This window comes from Neolamprologus brichardi, chromosome 22, assembly GCF_056152115.1.
Source record: "Neolamprologus brichardi isolate AB-2024 chromosome 22, ASM5615211v1, whole genome shotgun sequence".
In the NCBI taxonomy this organism is placed as follows: Eukaryota; Metazoa; Chordata; class Actinopteri; order Cichliformes; family Cichlidae; genus Neolamprologus; species Neolamprologus brichardi.
Genome location: NC_142124.1, coordinates 17,382,207 through 17,400,494, shown reverse-complemented (window position 1 = coordinate 17,400,494; position 18,288 = coordinate 17,382,207). Strand labels below are relative to the sequence as shown.

The following is an 18,288-nucleotide window of genomic DNA, read 5'->3' as shown; positions in this document are numbered from 1 at the left end:
GGAGTGTTGTTTATAAACAATCGGCTCTATGAAGGCCATCTGTGTGGTTCACAGGTTTGTATAATTGTGTCCAAATGTTGTAAATACAGTGAAAAGCGAAGTCCAAAACTGACTCTGAAATAAAGAGAAGTCTGACTCACAATACTTTGAAAATCCTGTCAAAAGCCCTGATCAGTTGTATGTTTATGGATTTATTTTGGGGGGTTGTTATGTCTAAGGCTATTACATGCCCAGAGGTTTTTTTCTTTTGTCATTCATACTACACTAACGTAATAGATACACAAAAATACAGACATTTCTAAAAAAATAAAAAATAAAAAAATTAATTATGATTTATTAGTTATGACATACTCTCCTGTAGTTGCAATTGCAGGACAGTCTGAGCAGTGAGCTATCAGAACCTTTTCCTGCAGTTTTGTAGTTTTCTGTAATGATTTCTTTCATTGACTACAGCAGCATTCCTTTATCATGTACAATCCTGCTAAGACTTACCATTATAACTGCACTTCTTATTCTTATATTAAATGGGATTAAAAGTGCAGTTAACCATATTTACACAGGCAGAAAACGGGAGGTATGCTTAACAGTTACTTAATTTTGGTACTCGTGGTCCTCCATATTGTAAAATGAGTTTGCCACCCCTGGTCTACATAAAAAACAAAACACAGCGGGACTTTGCTGAGTGAACCTGACACCACAGCCGTGTATAAATAGTAAAATACGTTTCGAGCGTGCTCTGACTGCACTGCCCCGGACTTCGGTAATCCCACAGTGACATCTAGTGGCAACAGCCGTGAGTTGCTGCTTTTTCTTATCCCACCATTTAAACTCTCAAACTTTATCGTCACGTTTGGATTTCAGTCATGTCGTTATTATTCTTAGGCTTAAATATGAATTGATATGTATTTGGGGTATTAAATGGAAAACGCTTTTTAAATCAATGCAGTTTATCAGGAAAAAATTCCTTCAGTGTTCACCAGCATGAACTCTGCCCATGCCCGGGGCCATATCTGAGAGGGGCGGGGACCACCGCGGAGCTCCTCCCCCCTCCAGGCTTCCGTCAGCGAGGCTGCTGCTGCTGCTGGACCGGAGCGAGTCGGCACCAACAACCAGCCGCTGGCTGCTCCTCCGTGCTGAGGGAAAACTCGGTGCAGCCAGGAGCCACCCCGTCATTTTTCACGGTCAACGACATGGCCTCCGACGGCATGGACGAGCGATCTCCGCTGCTGTCGGGCCCCAACTCCGAGAATGTGACCCCAACAGCTCCCCCGTACCTGCAGGATTCAAGTCCCCGAGGTAAACACGCCACACGCTGCACCCCGCCGCCTGCATGCTGAATCATTTTCAGGGCGTATCGAGTTTGTGTGAGTGCGTAAATAAAGCTGCAGCAAGGCGAGGCAAGGGCATCGCTGGGAAATCAGTCGGCAGCTGACTGAAAGGTGGAGCTTGCACTTTGAGAACTGGAGCAGTGGGTTATAGAGGAGAGGGGCCTGCGATAATACCAGCAGTACCATCAAACAGTGTTTTCAGCGCAGAGATTTCTACATCACGATTCACTGGGGCCTGTCGTGATTTTGGACAGCAAAAAAAAAAAAAAAAAAAATGTATGAGCTGAAGCTCTGCAAAGCCTCAGTAGATTTTGGGTTGAATGTTGACGTGGGAGCACTGAGGCATTGCAGATGGAGGCAGGCGAAGCATCCTTTTGTCCAGCTGCAGATCAACAAAAGCACCCACAGGTGTGCCCCTTATGGGAGAAATAATGCAACACGAGTTAAATGTCGTGTTCTCCTGTTTTTAATGATGGTGAGTTTTGCTCGTTTGCATGGTGAATGCACTGTAAGCGACGAGCTTGAGCCTTCTTGCATGATTTGCAGCTTTCATACAGCAGAAAACATAAACATGTAGGTTACAGCCCACAGTGCTTGTTCTCAGGACTGGCAGCAGCTGTCTGCACTGACCTTTGCTCTGAATATAATCTCCTCAAATTCTCAATTTATTCTTTTCCACAAGAAGAAAGACGAAGCAAAGTGCCTAATGCATGATCTCACATAGAGCCCTCCTTGTGTTTTGCTGGCATTAAATATTGATTCAGGCTGTACTTTGACTTCAGTTCACATTCTCTTGTCTGAGGATTAGATTTTGAGTGCTACTTTCAGTAGTATTTGACTTTTTTTTTTCCTGTTTCCGCTTCTACGTTTTTGTCAGCGGCCTGACAGAAACAACGTTTCTTTGCTTTGCAGCAGCTCGGGATGGTCGGCAGCAAATGAATGGACTCATTGACCGTGTAAATCAGTTTAAGGAGCATTTCAGGCCAATTTCAAACAAACAGAGGAGAGAGAGAAGTGCTTGTTGTTCTCGAGAAGTCTAATCCCACAGAATTCATATTTCACCACGGGATTAAACTCTTAATGCTGGACTGTAATAATCTAAGAAGCGAGAGCCTGGCTGGATGCTAACACAGTGACACAGTTTCTACCCCCTTCCTCTCTGCAGACTGGATTATTGGCTAATTCCAGTTTGGGTTTGTAAAATGAATTAATTTGATCCTAAGATGCCAAAACTGTGACATTTCCCAGAAACACAATGACTGTGACGCTGATTTGACTAATGAGCAGCTGCATTAAGGCACTAAAGTGAGCTGTGGCTTGAATTTAAATTTTAGGATATCCATGTAATACTTGTTGTGTTCACTGAAATTATTCTGTAGTAGCAGGTAGAAATTCAGTGGTTCCTGCTTGTTTTTTTTTTTTAATATTTTGCCCTAAAATAATCAAAGAAAAACAAGCACGTCTGCCTCGTTTAAAATGAAGCTTTACCAGCTTCACATTATCAAGACTAATTAGTCTAAGGTGAAGTCATGAAACGTCAGCAAATATTTTAACAGGTTTCTTTATATGAAGAGATCCAGTTACCCTGCTATTACAATACCGAAATAGAAAGGTCTGATTCTTCTTGTTAGCAACTCATGGTTCACAGGTTCACCTGTTCAACCGTTCATTAATGCATATATCTAATCAGCCAGTTGCATGGCACTAACTCGGTGCATTGATGCATGAAGACGACTAACTGAGAATCAAACTGGAGAAGAAAGGTGGTTTAAGTGACTTTGAATGTGGCGTTGTTGTTGGAGTCAGACGAGCTGGTTTGAGTATTTCAGAAACTGCTCATCTACTGAGATATTCCCCACACAACCGTCTATACAGTTTACAGAGATTTGTCGGAAAGTGAGAACAAATCCTGATCTGATAAAACGTCAATAGCAACTGAAAAAAAGCAAACGACCAAGATATGGAGAAGAGGATCTCTGAGTGCAGAACAGTTTGAACCTTGAAGCAGATGAGCTACAGCAGCAGAAGATCACCCCAAGTGAGACTCCTGTCAGCTAATAACAGGAAACTGAGACTACAGTTCACACAAGCTCACCAAACCTGGACAATAGAAGACTGGAAGACTTGTGTGATGAGACTTGATGTTAGATGGTAAGGTTACTGACCACATCCATGGCTTTATGACCGCAGTGTACCCAGCCTCAGATTGTTGCTTCCAGCAGCCATAAACAGGTTTTTTTTTGAACATGACAGTGAGTTCACTGTGCAGGCGACAGATTTGCAGCAACTGTGTGATGCCATCATGTCAATATGGGCATTACACCATGGAGAAAGCACCTTGTTGAAGCCATGAAGAGTTAAGGAAGCTCTGAAGGCAAAAAAAAGGGGTCCCATAAAATCCTGGAAAGGTGTACCTAATAAAGTGTCTGGCAAGTGTATATAAATTCAGTTACATTAGTATGAAAAATCAGTTAATTTACTTTCTCATTAAAACCCCCCCCCACACTGTTATCTTGTTTTGTTTTGGTAGTAGTAGAAACTCTCTGTGTTTTATTTATCATGAAAACACAAAGTTAAAAATATTGCTGACTCCACCATTAAAGAGCTGCCTCCAAAGAGAGAGCAGCTACATGTGGAAGTGGGTGGGTTACAAGAACATGTGACTTAATGTGACCAATGACGAGTCTTTATCACAGGTCAGTGGAAGAGAAAAAGTAATTAAAATAAACAGAAATGATATTTGCAGTCATCAGTTATCAGTCACGGATTTGCAAACAGAGCCGACCGAACCCAATGTCCTGTCTGACTGATCAACACTAATCAGACGAGTGGAGGAGCTTTATTGATATCTGGCTGAACTGTTCATAGGTGGAAGCTGCCCAAGTTATAATTTGCCAAGATGACTGAGGCAAAGCCTGGAAAGACTCCTCCATGAATAAAGAGATCAGCTGTCGAGACATGCTGTCCTTTAGTAAATGAACACAACAGGAGAGATGGTACAATAACATTGATCTTAACATGATAAAAGCTGACTGATCATCTGAATCAGAGGAGCACTTTATTAGAAGAAAACCCAAACCAGTGTGCTTATACACAACCAAGATGTTTAGATTAATAGCTTATTGTAATAGTGTAAAACATAGATGTAATTAAGGCACATTGTTTGCAATTTTTATACTGTGTCTTACACACATGCACTAAATGTCTGCTAACTTAGCTGCTTTAGGAGATAACTCGATTTTCTTTCAAATTAACTCTCAAATTTGTGGCTAGATCTTAAAGACTTCAGATTAAATGTAAAATGTTGGCTGTAGTGAGGGATGGGCAGACGCGTTGTTGTGTCGGTAAAAGGAAAACTGTAGTATTATTTTAAGATCAAAGAGATTATTTTTTCTTGCCACACAGAAAGGTCTCCAGAGCTGCTGGTGTCTGAATACCAGATGTTCAGCTTGGCTTTCTATCCCACAAACCACAAGTGAAGTCATCGAGTCGATACCCTTAAAGCAGGATTGTATGTTGTGGTGTTGGTGGTGGTTGCAGCAGAGTCTTCTCGTCTTTCCTCTGGCTCCTCGTGAAAACCTATAGCTGCTGTCTTCAGTGTCAGACATGCATTAAGACACACAAAGCAGCAAGAGGAGGAGAAACAGACCTGAGGCTAAGTAGGGGTGGATACTAACACGGCAGAAATTTAGATTTAATCCTAAGGTGTTGTGGAATAATAAAAAATATTCTCCATCTGGTCGCACTGTGTTACATTTTAGACTAACAAAGCGTAGTAGAGGAGGATTCATTTAGCTTTGTTGTGTAATAAGAGCCACTCTGCTGCCTGAAACTCAGTGGGAGTGTCCAGTCTTGGCATGCTCGCGTCGTAGTCGTAGCCAGGTTCGTCCAAATGTAGACGGGTGTCCCATCTGTCCCTGTGGCGTCAACCGGTTCAGAGTCTCTAAATGTCGGAGCCAAGCACGTTTACCCACCGACCCATGCCATTATCTCATTCAGGGCGAGATAAGATTCTAATAATTAGTCGATTGTTAGATTGGATGGCTTCTTTGTGTCACTGAGTCGTCAGTCGGGTAAATGAAGCCAAACAAAGAGACTGTATATTCTGATATAGCTGGTTAATATTTTTTGGAAAGAAGTGCGTCCTCACTTTTTCTCCGGTGTCTAAACATATTTAGCTTCCTGTCATGGAGGGGGAAGAGCAGCAGCTCTACATACCACATCTGGATTGAGGAAATGTATTTTGGCATTTTAGTTTAAAAAAATGTGAGACTGACATCTGAACGAGTATTTAAATGTTGATGATTTCAGCTGCCCCGTCAGTGCCAGAGCTTCAGAATATAGATGGCGTAATTACTGTATACTCACATTCTATTTAAACCTCTGCTCCTGTTAATTAAAAATTTAACTGATAGAGGTATTATGGTTAATTGTTTAACTACAGATTTTATTGGCTTTAGCTATGTTACAGACAAGCAGAATTTTAAATATGCCACAAAGCCATTGTAGTAAAGGCAGTGCAAGCCAAGCCTTAAATGTTAAAACTCTGAAATACAGACTAAATACACGAGGTTAATGTGGGATTAAATAGTACAGAGGTCATTATGGTGGCCACTGTAGTCAGTTCACAGTAGGCCTCGCAGACATAAAGAGAAAATCTTGTCTGTAAATGGCAGCCAGTTTAATTTGGCGACTTATTCAACTCATTCAACAGTGGAAAATAATCTTTAACAAAAACCTTCAAGTTTAGGTGGAATTATTCAGGTACTATAAATTATTCTCTGTTTCCAAAGTACAAACTGGACACACAAAGCCAAATTTTTGTTCATGAAGCTGCTTTTCTCCAGATGCATGCCATTAACAGCTGGCTGTGTGTTGTGTGCTTTGCCTTCCTCTCAAAGCCGAACTACCTCCTCCTTACACAGCCATCGCCAGCCCCGATGCCGGCGGTGTGCCTGTCATCAACTGCCGTGTTTGCCAATCACTCATCAACCTGGATGGAAAGCTGCATCAGCACGTGGTCAAGTGCACTGTCTGCAATGAAGCTACAGTAAGTGGAGGCTACATCATCACAGGTGTCGACAAACTAAAGCTGTAACAGTTCAACATTCGACTTTCCTCTGTATCTGTTACAGCCTAAATTCCCTGTTGAATTTTATTGTCAGGCACATTTTTGCATGAAAGAATGTTTGATTGACTTTCAGTGCCCACTTTTGGACTGCTTTTCCCCCACCTTTGCTTCTTTGCCTGTCTTTCTCGCTTAAACTGATGTTGACATTCGACCAAATTAATCAGGGCCTAAGGCTGCCAGTGTGACAAGGAGTGCAGGGAGAATGAATGACTGTCATCACCAGCGCTCGGGTGGGAAATGCCATTAGCACAGCTGATATTTTTGGTCGTTATGCATCCACACGGGCATCTTATATTATGCTACTCTGCACCAAAACGATGCACGGTTTAGCATCTGGCCTCGAGCTGTTGTATCTTACTGTAAATATAAAGTTAGAGAGTCACATGACCAGAACTTGATTTTAACCAGGAGTTTCTCCAAGTTTTGTTTGATTTACACAGGCAGCGCAAAAAAGTACACTTGAAATATTTGTTTTTAAGTGTGTTTGTAATGGTTTCATTCAGAGGATGGTGGCTTATGTTGTAATTGACTGTTACAGTTGTTGACACTAGCTGCAATGTCCTTTTTAAGAGGGTTTAGTCTGCTATGATGGCTGGATACAGAAGATCTGAAATAGAAGATAAATTCTTCCCCGAGCTCATTCTGCTCATTCTGTGTCGAATTATAACGTGAACTGTGGATGAGCTCAATTTAAAGCAGTGCATTCTTTACTGGTTGTGCTTGTGGTGCTGCTACTGTGAGAACCCTGGATTTAAAGTGCACCTACAATGCTTTGACTTTATCTTTTTTATATTTACAATTCTTTGATTAAGTATTTACCCCTTTCCTGAGTTCCTTTTGTTTTCACGTGTTTGTTACACTTAAATATTTGAGATCATTGTCTAATATTAAAATTTGTTCAAAGATAACCCGAGTAAATACAAAATGCGGTTTTGAAGTCATGATTTCATTTATTGAGGGAAAAACAGCTATCCAGACCCACCCGACCCTGTGTGAAAAAGTACTTGTTCCTCTTATTAAACCATGTTTTAACTGTGATTAACAACAACAGGCTTTGGGACTCTAGTGAATTACAACGAGAGCCATTATCCACAAATGGAGTCGCCGGCCTACCAAAATTTGTCCAAGAGCCCACAGACGACTCATTCATGAGGTCTTAGAAGAACCCAGAACAACATTAAAGAGCTGCAGGCCTCACTTGCCTCAGCTAAGGTCATAGTTCATGATTCGACAATAAGAAAGATACTGGACAAAAATGGCATCGATGAGAGAGCTCATGCTCAAAAACTCTGTAGCAAAGATAAAAAAATCTGCAAAGAAGATTGGGACGAAATTCCTCCACAGCAGTGGGAAAGACTCATTGTTATCACAGACGCTTGAATGCAGTTCTTGCTGCCAAGGGTGGCACAACCAGTTAACAGGTTTATGGGACAGTTACTTAGTCACTTAGAGCCAGGTAGGTTTTGATAACTTTTCCCTTAATAAATGAATTCATCATTTAAAAACATTTTTTATACTCTCAACTTTCAGATCATAGTGGTGTCAGTGGGCCCAATAACCCTAATGTGGTCACAGCTTTGTAGCTCCATGCAAATGTGCTCAACAGATGCAGACAATCAGAAGAAACTTGCTTAAAGGAGTTGTACTTTAGTACTGAAACCAAAACTTTTCTAAGCATAGCAGTTTTAACTCATACTTTTTTATGTTTCTTTTAGCCCATTAAGAATCCCCCTACAGGGAAGAAGTATGTGCGGTGTCCCTGCAACTGCCTGCTCATCTGTAAAGACACATCCAGAAGGATAGGATGTCCTCGACCAAACTGGTACGGAACAAGAAGAAACATTCAGACAGTTTTACCCCACTGATGCAATAAGCCACACAGTGCTTCAAAACTGAATCTGGGGCTGTGGCAACATGTTGGCTCTGTAACAAGTCAAACAGTCGCTCAAGGTAAGGTAAGGTAAAGACCAAGGATGTTGGAAAGAAAAGCGTGTGGACTTCTCTAAGTGTCTTGAAGATGTAAGAAGCTTCTCAGATGAGAGGTGAAATATCTCTTTAAAAAAAACCATTAGAACATTACATTAAAACATTAGAGGTTATCTAGGTCTTTATGCCTTTAAGAAATTCCTGCAGTTTAACTAGTTGGTGTGTGTCTTCTAGCTTCATACATGGATAAAGCTGCATGTCATCTGCTAAGCACTGAAAATGTATGCTGTGCTTTCGAATGACAGTGTCCAAGGGAAGGATGTATAATGTAAAAAGAATTGATCCCAGCATGAAACTCTGTGGAACTCCATAATTAACCTTAGTATGTAAACAAGACTCGCTGATTACATGAACCAGTTCGAGTTTTATTTTTATCTATATCAGTTATTATTAATCATAAATGTCTTCTTGGTTCCTCTGACAGCAGACGCATTATCAACCTGAGCCCAGTGATGGTGATCCCCGAGGAGCAACCTGCCCAGCCAGCGCTGCCCATCCAACCCGAGGGAATGAGAGTGGTCTGTGGCCACTGTGGCAACACCTTCCTAGTATGTAAACCTGCAAATACAACCATCCTCAGTCAGGCACAGGCTTGTTAATGCAGAATCTCATTGCTGTGCTGTTGTTGGTACGTGCATATATACGTAATTTTGAGAGCCTCGCCATATGTTCATGTTTACAGAAAGCTACTGCAGTAAACAGAGAAATTGCTGAAGGATTGTCTGCTAGCTAGTTGTACTTTATGTGGGGTCAGCTATTCATTAAAAGCCCAGAATTAGACACCTGCGCGTGGCTGGCATGCATTTTCTGCATGTTTTCTTTCCTTGCCTGTCTCACCAAACATCCCGAGTACCTCTTGACTGAGCGTGGCTGCACCTTTCCACACAAGTTTCCCTCTCTAACGTGCTCTCAACCTGCTTTTTGCAGAGTTTTCTAATCTCGGATAAAAATGGCTTCCTGCCACTCTTTGTTGATGTTACTATCAGTGCATTTGACATGTTTGGGTTGAGTGTAACATGTCACACATGCATTTAATATTTCACATAAGCAAGGTTATGTACACAACCTGAGCCATTGAGTCAGTGTGACACAGACTCGCATGTAAGAAAAATAAAGTCAGTGCTGTTTTCCTCTTAACATCTGCACATTGCTGCTTGCGGCATCTGCAGGGCAGTGAGGACGCCAGGACATCACAGCCTATGTCTGGTCTCCCCAGTGATGGCTCTCCACCAGCACAACAACAGGTTGAGAAAGCTGGTCTTACTGGTGGACTTATTAACAACAGCCTAACCCGCTCCAGCTCAATTTGTGGCCTTATTTACTCTGACTTTGTGAACATCTGGCTTTGAGCAGAACTTTGATCAATTGAAAAAAATAAAATGTATAATTATTTTAATGCATTAGGCTCTAGAAGTCTGCGCTAAATTGTTTCTTTTTTATTGCCGCTTGCTTACCTTTAGGTATTTAATTTATTTTTCATTTCTAACCTGAAGCCAGATGTTGTCACATGCTTAACTTCACTGTGACCCTTGAATTAATATGATTTGGAGTGATTTAACACTAGATGAAATATCAACTAACGAATTATGACTCCGTGTGCTAACGTAGCAAGAGTGAAGGATAGATTTAGACGGTTCATTAAAACTGTTTCAGATCATTTTCAGTAAGCCTTCTGCTGATTTGTTGTTTCTAAAAAGAGTAAGATTGTAGTGTTTCGTTTCATTTCTGTGAGCCTGTGCATGCGTGTGTGTCTCCGTGCGTGTATAAGTTTTCTTTGTGCCTTAAAATGAAAATGCTGATTTCTTTTTATTCCCTCACAGTGGATGGAGCTTCGATTTAACACCCTAGCCAAGTGTCCCCACTGCAAAAAAATGTGAGTCCATCAAACCTTCACACAGAGTTCCCCTTCACACAGTCGCTTTAAGTGGATATCTGTATGTTTATATTCTGAATCAGTAGGCACAAAGCAAGTTTTAATGAATGGGAGTTTTCTGGTTTCTGCATGCTTTAGTAGCATAAAGCTGAACTTTGGAGTAGGCTGTTCATGCAGAGAGCAAAAGAACAGTGGCATTTGCCAAAATGCAATCTTTAATTTTTAATGAGATCTGTGCTCACAACCCAGCACTGTGCAGCTTGACAGGCACTCTCCAGAAAACACCAGAACTAACAGGTTCACCACTGGAGCCCCATTTTCTTCACAGAGGAGAGCAGATTCACACTGAGCACACATGACAGATACCAAGGCATCTCCAGACTCTTTCACATGTGTATATTTATCTTCATAATGAATGATTGAATTAGTCTTTGTTGTGGGGTGGGGAGGAACACCAACACATTCCCATACATCTCAAAAGCATGTACTGGCTGCCTCCTGATGGGATATACCTGGAACACCTCACCCAGGAGGCATCCTGGTTAGACAGAGTAAAAAAACAAAAAATTAAACAAAAAAGCTAAAAAAACAAACAAACAAACAAGCATATAAAATAAAAGTAAAATTCAGGAAGGAAAAAACATTAAGTCCACTTTCCTTCAAACAGACAGCTGTACCAGTGTCTTCACAGCTGCCATCGGTAACAGTTCTAAATCTTGTGTTTGATAAACCCAAAGTTTGATAGTTTGTTGTGGTTTTCTTTCTATTATCGCAACTGTTGTTGGCATTTCGTGCCATACAAATAAAATTAAATTGAATGAACTCATTCATGCTGTACGTGAACATCAGCTGTGCTTCAGAGCTCTTCTGCTGAGAAAGTAAACTTCCCATGTGTTTCTCCTCATTTCTGCTGTGTGCTGCACAATACAGTTCTGCTTTAAAAACTACAGCAAGTTAAAAAAAAGTGTTAACTACATTTTATTTTCAGATGTCAGTTTCCAATTTAATCTGGGAAAATTTTCAGGTTAGCCCGTTAACTATGAAAATGTCTGGTTTGTTTTTTCCAACTTCATGATTTTGCAGTTACAGAAAGGAAGCCACTAATTTTACTTCATGTCTCATAGAAAGAAGTACTGCAGTCTGCTTTTTGTTAAAATGCATTTTATTACATTACAATTGCATTCTCTAATGCAGCTCCTGGGATGCAGTTTTAGTGCTTATGTTAAAGCCAGAGGAGGTTTACAGCTCTGCAGGTAGAGTCAGCAGAGCAATGGTGACTTTTACTCACCATGCCCCGTAGTGTTTGTTGACATCCTTCTGTAACTGAGTTCCTGTGGCTCTTAAACACTTCCACTCTGCAATAGCATCACTTACAGCTAATTGTGAAATGTCTGGAAAGGAAGAAATTTCACAAACTGACTTGTTGCAACTGTGACATCCTATTACAGCACCGCGCTCCGAATTTAGAGCGACTCATTCTATCACAAATGTTTGTAAAGGCAGACTTTTGTCCACATAATGTACACATTTTTATTTATAAAAATAAAAAGAACCCATTAATTAGCTGCCCCAAACAGGAGATTATAGAAAATAACTTTAAATTGCAGGATGCCCTTCCTGATGCAACCCCAGACACATTCATGTCTCGTCCCAGCATTGAACCAGACATGGTTCAATATCATAAGACACTTCTTAAGCAAATGTGTAACCACTACACTATAGAGCCAACTAGTGAACACGTTCAAATCGGTATGATTCATTATATCCACTGAGCTTTGTAAAAATCTAAATTTGGTCAGCAGAGTGAAGCTGAGGCTGTGTGAAACACTGTACAGTGTTTTTACACTAAAATCCCCACACAGCTTACTTTAAAGTTATTTATCTTTATTTATTGGAGAAGTAATTCACCATGAAGGCATACTGTGCATGAGAAAAAGCAGAATGGAAAAAACATAGACATTTCACTTCTGTATAAGCATTAACACTTCGCCATGTAGAGCTGTAGTCTAGTATGACTCAACTATGAAACCAAACACTTGAATACCAGGAGAAAAAAAGACGGTGCGGGCCGATCGTGGCTCAAGAGTTGGGAATTCGCCTTGTAATTGGAAGGTTGCCGGTTCGAGCCCCGGCTTGGACAGTCTTGGTCGCTGTGTCCTTGGGCAAGACACTTCACCCATTGCCTACTGGTGGTGGTCAGAGGGCCCGGTGGCGCCAGTGAGGGGGCAGCCTCGCCTCTGTCAGTGCTCCCCAGGGTGGCTGTGGCTGCCATGTAGCTTGCCATCACCTGTGTGTGAATGTGTGGATGACTGGATGTTTAAAGTGCTTTGGGGTCCTTAGGGACTAGTAAAAGCACTATACAAATACAGACCATTTACCATTACCTATTGAATTTATGTTTAAATTCACTGAGATGCAAAGCTTTAGAGGGCTGGATTTGCAGTTCTTGGAAGGGGGAGGGGAGATAAGTAAGGCTAATCTAGACGTGTGACACGTATTAAGGTTTGGCCTCACATGTAATGTTAGTGGTATGAGGGTCACAGGGCTGAGGAGAGGAGGAGGGGTCACCTCAGAGAGGTTTTTGTCCTAATGAGATGATGCAGACAGTGATGGTGAGATAAGCAGCAACTATAACATGACACTACTTCTACCCTTGTTTTCTGTGTAGTTGGCTCGTACAATGCTTTGTTCTACGTACTTCTTTAAGCCAGTGAACTTCATTTATTATCTCTGTGCAATACTTTAACCACTCATAACTTTTCCAAAAATTCCTATCATCGTCTCTCTCATCCTAAAACCCCCTTTCCTTCTTTATTACAGACATAAAGGCTGAGCTAAATATTTTCCCTTAATTCTCATTGAGGAACTGAAACTTCTGTTCTAGTAACACCTTTCCGAAGAGAAGTCCTCTTAATTTAAGCAGATAAAACAGTAGTAATGTCCCTCTTCTGTCTACATTACTAAAATGAAGAGATGGTTCTAGTTCACTGAATAAACAGCTAGTAAAAGAAACAGGGGATGTGAATGCAGTAGAAAATAAGCAGAAGGCAGTAAATCAGGTGACCAGGCACCCCTAAGCCATCTGAATGCCGGTGATCCCTGAAGAATGCTTCAGTCCTGTCACATGAGAGGCATGTGAGAGCTGAGTGGGGGAAGGAAAGTGAAATTATAGTAAAGTTATGGCAGTCTGCTGCTTCAAGGCAGTTGAACTGTGTTTGTTTAGAGGCTGGATGGAGTGGAGGTTGTTGGGAGCTGGACATGTGACCATCCTGGAGTGCTTACAAGTGTAACTTAAAAAAGGAAGTGAGATTTTTGGCAAACAGATTTATCATCAGAGCGTGGTGAAGTAAGATCACTGGGATAATGTGTGGGGACTTCCACTGGATTACAAAATAAAAAACTAAATAAGACAGTGTAACATCTAAATGTAGTTTGTATGTTTCAGTCTGTATCCGTGTGGAAACCCTCTAAATGTTTCTCCCCAATTTCTTTCTTTTCTCAATCTCTCTCTGCAGATCCTCCGTTGGCAGTGCGCTCCCTAGGAGGCGCTGTTGCGCTTATATAACTATAGGAATGATCTGCATTTTCATTGGAGTGGGTTTAACAGTAAGTACGCTTTGATCAGTTTGTGCAGATACTATGCAAGTAAGTAAGTTGCTCTTTTGACAATGAAAATGGAAAAAAGCCACCAAGTTAGCTCAGTACAAGCAAGATGTAACTGTAACTGAGCTAAAGTGAAATAAGGTAAAACAACAAAACGTCACAAAAAGAGAATCTGATCTGCATCATATTTCATGACACAGCAGTAGAGACTTTAAACTCTAAACCACAATTCACTCCCTCCATGTGGAGGTGCTAGAGGACAAGTCTTCAGCAGCATCACCCAGTGGGGTTCACAAATATCTGCAGAAAATGTCAGTAATCCTTCCAGTTGTCACTGAAAAACTTCAGTGTAGAGCATTTGTATTTATCTGTACTTTATGAATAGGAGTAAAGATCTGGAAATTTCCATCAGACACTGGTGTTGTGACCTGAGAAAATGAAAACTGTATATATGTTTTAGAGATGACGAGAAAGATAAAAGTGACAAATCTACAAAACATCCAATGCATTTCCAACCACGCCTTGTTCAGTGTTTCACAGAATCATATTTAATATAATGAGCTTATACTTTTGCATTTCAGCTGAGGCATGGTCTCACAGGCTGGCCAAAAAAAAAGTGATTGCCCGGTTGGCTGGAGTAGTTTTTTGTCTTTGGCTGGGTGATATTAGTTGCAGAAGGTGCAGCACCAAAACTATCCTTTTCACTGCTTTGGTTGTTAACAGATTGCAGCAGTTTCCTATAGTTTGTTTGGAAGATGCCAACTTATCTGTCGCTAACCAACTACTGAGTGGTAGTGAAATTCGCAAAGGTGCTGTACAAATCATAAATGGACACCATTCCCCTTGAAAGTACAAGTTGTGCCTTATCAGAAGGCACCATGTTTCAAAACATGCAGCTTTTACTGTGAGGGTAACTGTGTCTGTTTTCAGGTTTCCCAGTTTCACTCCTGCTTAGAAAGCAATTAGCAAGGATTTGCAGATAACTTGATAAACTACGAGCAGCCACGGCAAAATACAAGTGACCAAAGCAAACACAAGGAGGTTTTCTGTGCAGGGAATACACTTTTCCCCTAGCGCCTGCTTGCTGCTAGGCAGGCGCCCACTGATCTCTAGCCTTTTATGACTGGAGCCTAATCTGACAAAATGCATACACAGCCCTTTTTAAGTACAAACCAATGATCTGTATTTCTATAGGTGTAACTCTGATTTCCTCCATGCTGTCTTCTTCCTCCCTCCCCCCATTATGTGTAATTATAGGTTGGCACTCGGGACTTCGCCAGACGTTACAACGCCACCTACGTGTCCTGGGCATTTGCCTATCTGCTGGGCCTCATCTGTCTGATACGTGCCTGCTACTGGGGGGCTATCAAAGTGAGCTACCCAGAGAATAGCTTCGCCTAGAGTGATCAGAACATGTGCACGGCTGGAAGAACAAAACTTCACTTTTAGTTTTTTCATCTTGCTCAGATTTCAGTCATGTTCGGCAAAGTGGAACATCTGTAGAGTGAATGGACACGAGTTTGTTCGAGAAAGAGTATACTGGTGATTTTTCTTCATGTTCCGTTTGTGTCTGGAATATTTTTGACTTACTGAACAAACCTACTGCCTGTCAGTCAGTCCTGTACCGGTCCACTGAGACTCAAATCCAGTCCAAGTCTCCTAAAATCGTTCAAAGTACAGAATTAAGAAATTGAAATGATTTTTCTTGATAAATGCCTGAATTAATTGGTTCACATGCTGATTTTAGAAATGATAGTGCAAGAGACTGGCTGGGTTTAGGATTTTTTTAAATCAGTTTTCTTTCCTTCAGCAGCCTGAATGACGTGACTGCACCCACTTGATTTTTCTCGTTACCGACCAGACCAAATTGAAACAACCTAAGAACAGTTTTCCCATTGCACTACAATTATATGCAATTGTGTTGTTTTGCTGCTAGTTAATGTCCAGCTGCAGAAAGCTGCATATTCATACTGCATTGTAACCATTTCTCATGCCTGTGTACACTGACATAGTATTGCTATATGATTTTAACTCCTGAAAATGTTGATTTTTGAGGAGAAATTATCCTTAAATACCCATGTGTGCCAACTTTGCTTCCCAGTGTTTAGTCAGGAAGAGTGTCAGATCAAGAGGAGCTTGTGTTTTTTTTAAATCATTTCTTTGTGCCATGCAGCTTTTAACTCACTACAGCAATAACCAGTTTGAGTTGTTATGAAGCTTCCTGGTCCTCTGTCCCCAAGCTTTTCACCGTTACCTTCTCAAAATGATCCACAAAAACAAAACAAAACATGGACTCACGTTTGCATGCCAACTTTTTTTTTTCTCTTCCAGTTTTAGAGGTAGTTGAAGCCTATGATTTTCCTGTCTTTGCTCCTTCTGCCTGTGAGTTAGAATGTAAACCCTCCTCCCTTCGCTTATATCGCTGCTCTTTGACCTCCAGTGAACTCTGTCTAGCTAGCATTGCTATACGCTAACTCAGCATCCTATCTCTTGACCTTGACCGGTGGGCACAGTTCGAACTCCTAACCTTGTTTTGAATGTGATTATGACGATGAAGCAGAAAATACTAAGAAAAACTTTGTACATAGTTCAAATTCAGTACTTTGGTAAGTGAGTATGTACGTAGCGGGAGCTAGAAGGTAAAGTTGGCTGTGGGGCTTTTTAAAAATGATAATTTATCAATAAAATAAAATGGGAAAAAAAACCTGCATGTGCTGGTTTGTTTGTTTGTTTGTTGAGTGAGATCAGAGTTTAAGGATAAAATATTGGCCGCTCGTTGTGTGATGAAGCAAATAGGACCAAATCAACAGCAAAAAGCAGTCTGCAAACGTTTCTGTAGGATTACCACACAGCTATGCTGGTCCCTTTTTTCTAATGCTAAACTAGTTTTGTTTTCCTGGCAAGTCTGCAGCCGTTTTATTTATTGTTCAGTCTTTCAACAGTACTACCGAGAGATCTTACTAAAAATAGTCTTTGGCTCACCAGAAGTAATTCATGTTTCACTGGACTGAATTCTGATGCTTTTTTGCTAATCTAACAAATGCCCAGTTCAATAATGCAAGAAAGACAAGGAAAGATGGAAAGAAAACATGATGATTTTGCGCCCTAATTTATGAGGTATTCCGGCTTTGTGATTTTATTGTCATCAAAAGAAGATTTGAGAAAACGAGAAGAAATAAGTGGTAGTTAAATGCTTTACGTATAGTTTTATTTTCCAGGTGAGTCTTCAGCCAGTTAACTGTTCAGTTTTTTTTTTGCAGTAGCCGACCTACTATAGTGATGTGTAATACCAATTTTTTTTCTTTTCTGATCTGATACCAAGTAAACGCAAACAAGCAACTTTATTACAACAAACAATAAGGTTAAACACTACATAAGCTGTACAAGTACATTGTAATAACACAGATCTGTTAATTAATGGCAAGTGACAGAGTAATAAAATATAATTTCAATTGATAATGGTGACAAACTGCTTGGACAATTTGGACCAAACAGCCAGTGATGTTATTTGTGAGATAATTGCATTAAACTGCTCTTAAAGACTTCAACAGTACAATTAATTGAAGGATTCACATTAGCAGAGGTGAGGCCTGACAGTCGTTGGCTACAACTACCTGTATCAGAACACCTGGCAATCAACACATGATCCTTCTCATTTCATTTTTGTGACTGGTAAGATATATGCTTCTTTTTAAATTGAAAACTCAGTGATGAATCTATCTATCTATTTATTTATTTTTAAAACCAGGTTGTCCAGATTTACAACCTTTTTTTTCCCTTTTTAATCAGAATAGTATGGTGGCCCAGAGAGGCCAAACAGACTGCAACTTTAGAAAACACCAGCAATAAGAAAAACGCTGCAAAAGCACACGAAACAAAACAGAAAGAGGAAAAACAAAGACACAAATAAGATGAACAAAAACAGAAATATGACCGGTTTGGCGGTGGTTCAGTGATGGTACGGGAAGGCTGTGTGCACATGTGTCTTTGTCTTTCTGTGTGTCACTAGTGGGACTGTCACCCTTTGGCTCTTGGCACCCCATCTCGGGCCTGCTTACTTCTCATGGTGGGGTAGATGCACAGATGTCACCAAGATGTGCGGCCTCAGGTGTTTGGTACCCCCGGGGCCTGCAGATGGCGCTGTTGTCCTGGTTCCATCTCTGTCTGCCCCCAGTAGTGATGGGATTTCCGGCTCTTTTTAGAGATCTGGCTCTTTCGGCTCCGAACCGGCTCTTCAGGTTGTTTTGTTGCTTTAATTAATTTATTATTGACAATAATATAAAATTATGCACAAAAGGAATTACTAACGTAAAAAAAAAGGGGTTTTATTTATATATGTTTATATTAGGGGTGCAACGATACTCGTA

At 40.8% G+C, this 18,288-nt stretch overlaps 1 protein-coding gene across 3 annotated transcripts; it reads left to right on the top strand.

Moving 5' to 3' along the window:
* Positions 1–1,051: 1,051 nt before the first annotated feature.
* pip4p2 (phosphatidylinositol-4,5-bisphosphate 4-phosphatase 2) lies at positions 1,052–16,624 on the top strand. 3 transcript variants are annotated; one of them, XM_006787843.2, is made up of 8 exons: positions 1,052–1,296; positions 6,254–6,378; positions 8,175–8,281; positions 8,870–8,993; positions 9,615–9,689; positions 10,266–10,318; positions 13,834–13,924; positions 15,179–16,624. In XM_006787843.2, the coding sequence occupies exons 1-8, from the start codon at positions 1,191–1,193 to the stop codon at positions 15,320–15,322; spliced, it is 825 nt and encodes a 274-aa protein (XP_006787906.1). In that variant the 5' UTR covers positions 1,052–1,190; the 3' UTR covers positions 15,323–16,624. The 3 variants fall into 3 exon arrangements, with proteins under 3 accessions (XP_006787906.1, XP_006787905.1, XP_006787907.1); XM_006787842.2 differs by having other exon boundaries at positions 6,230–6,378; XM_006787844.2 differs by lacking the exon at positions 9,615–9,689 and having other exon boundaries at positions 6,230–6,378.
* Positions 16,625–18,288: the final 1,664 nt, after the last annotated feature.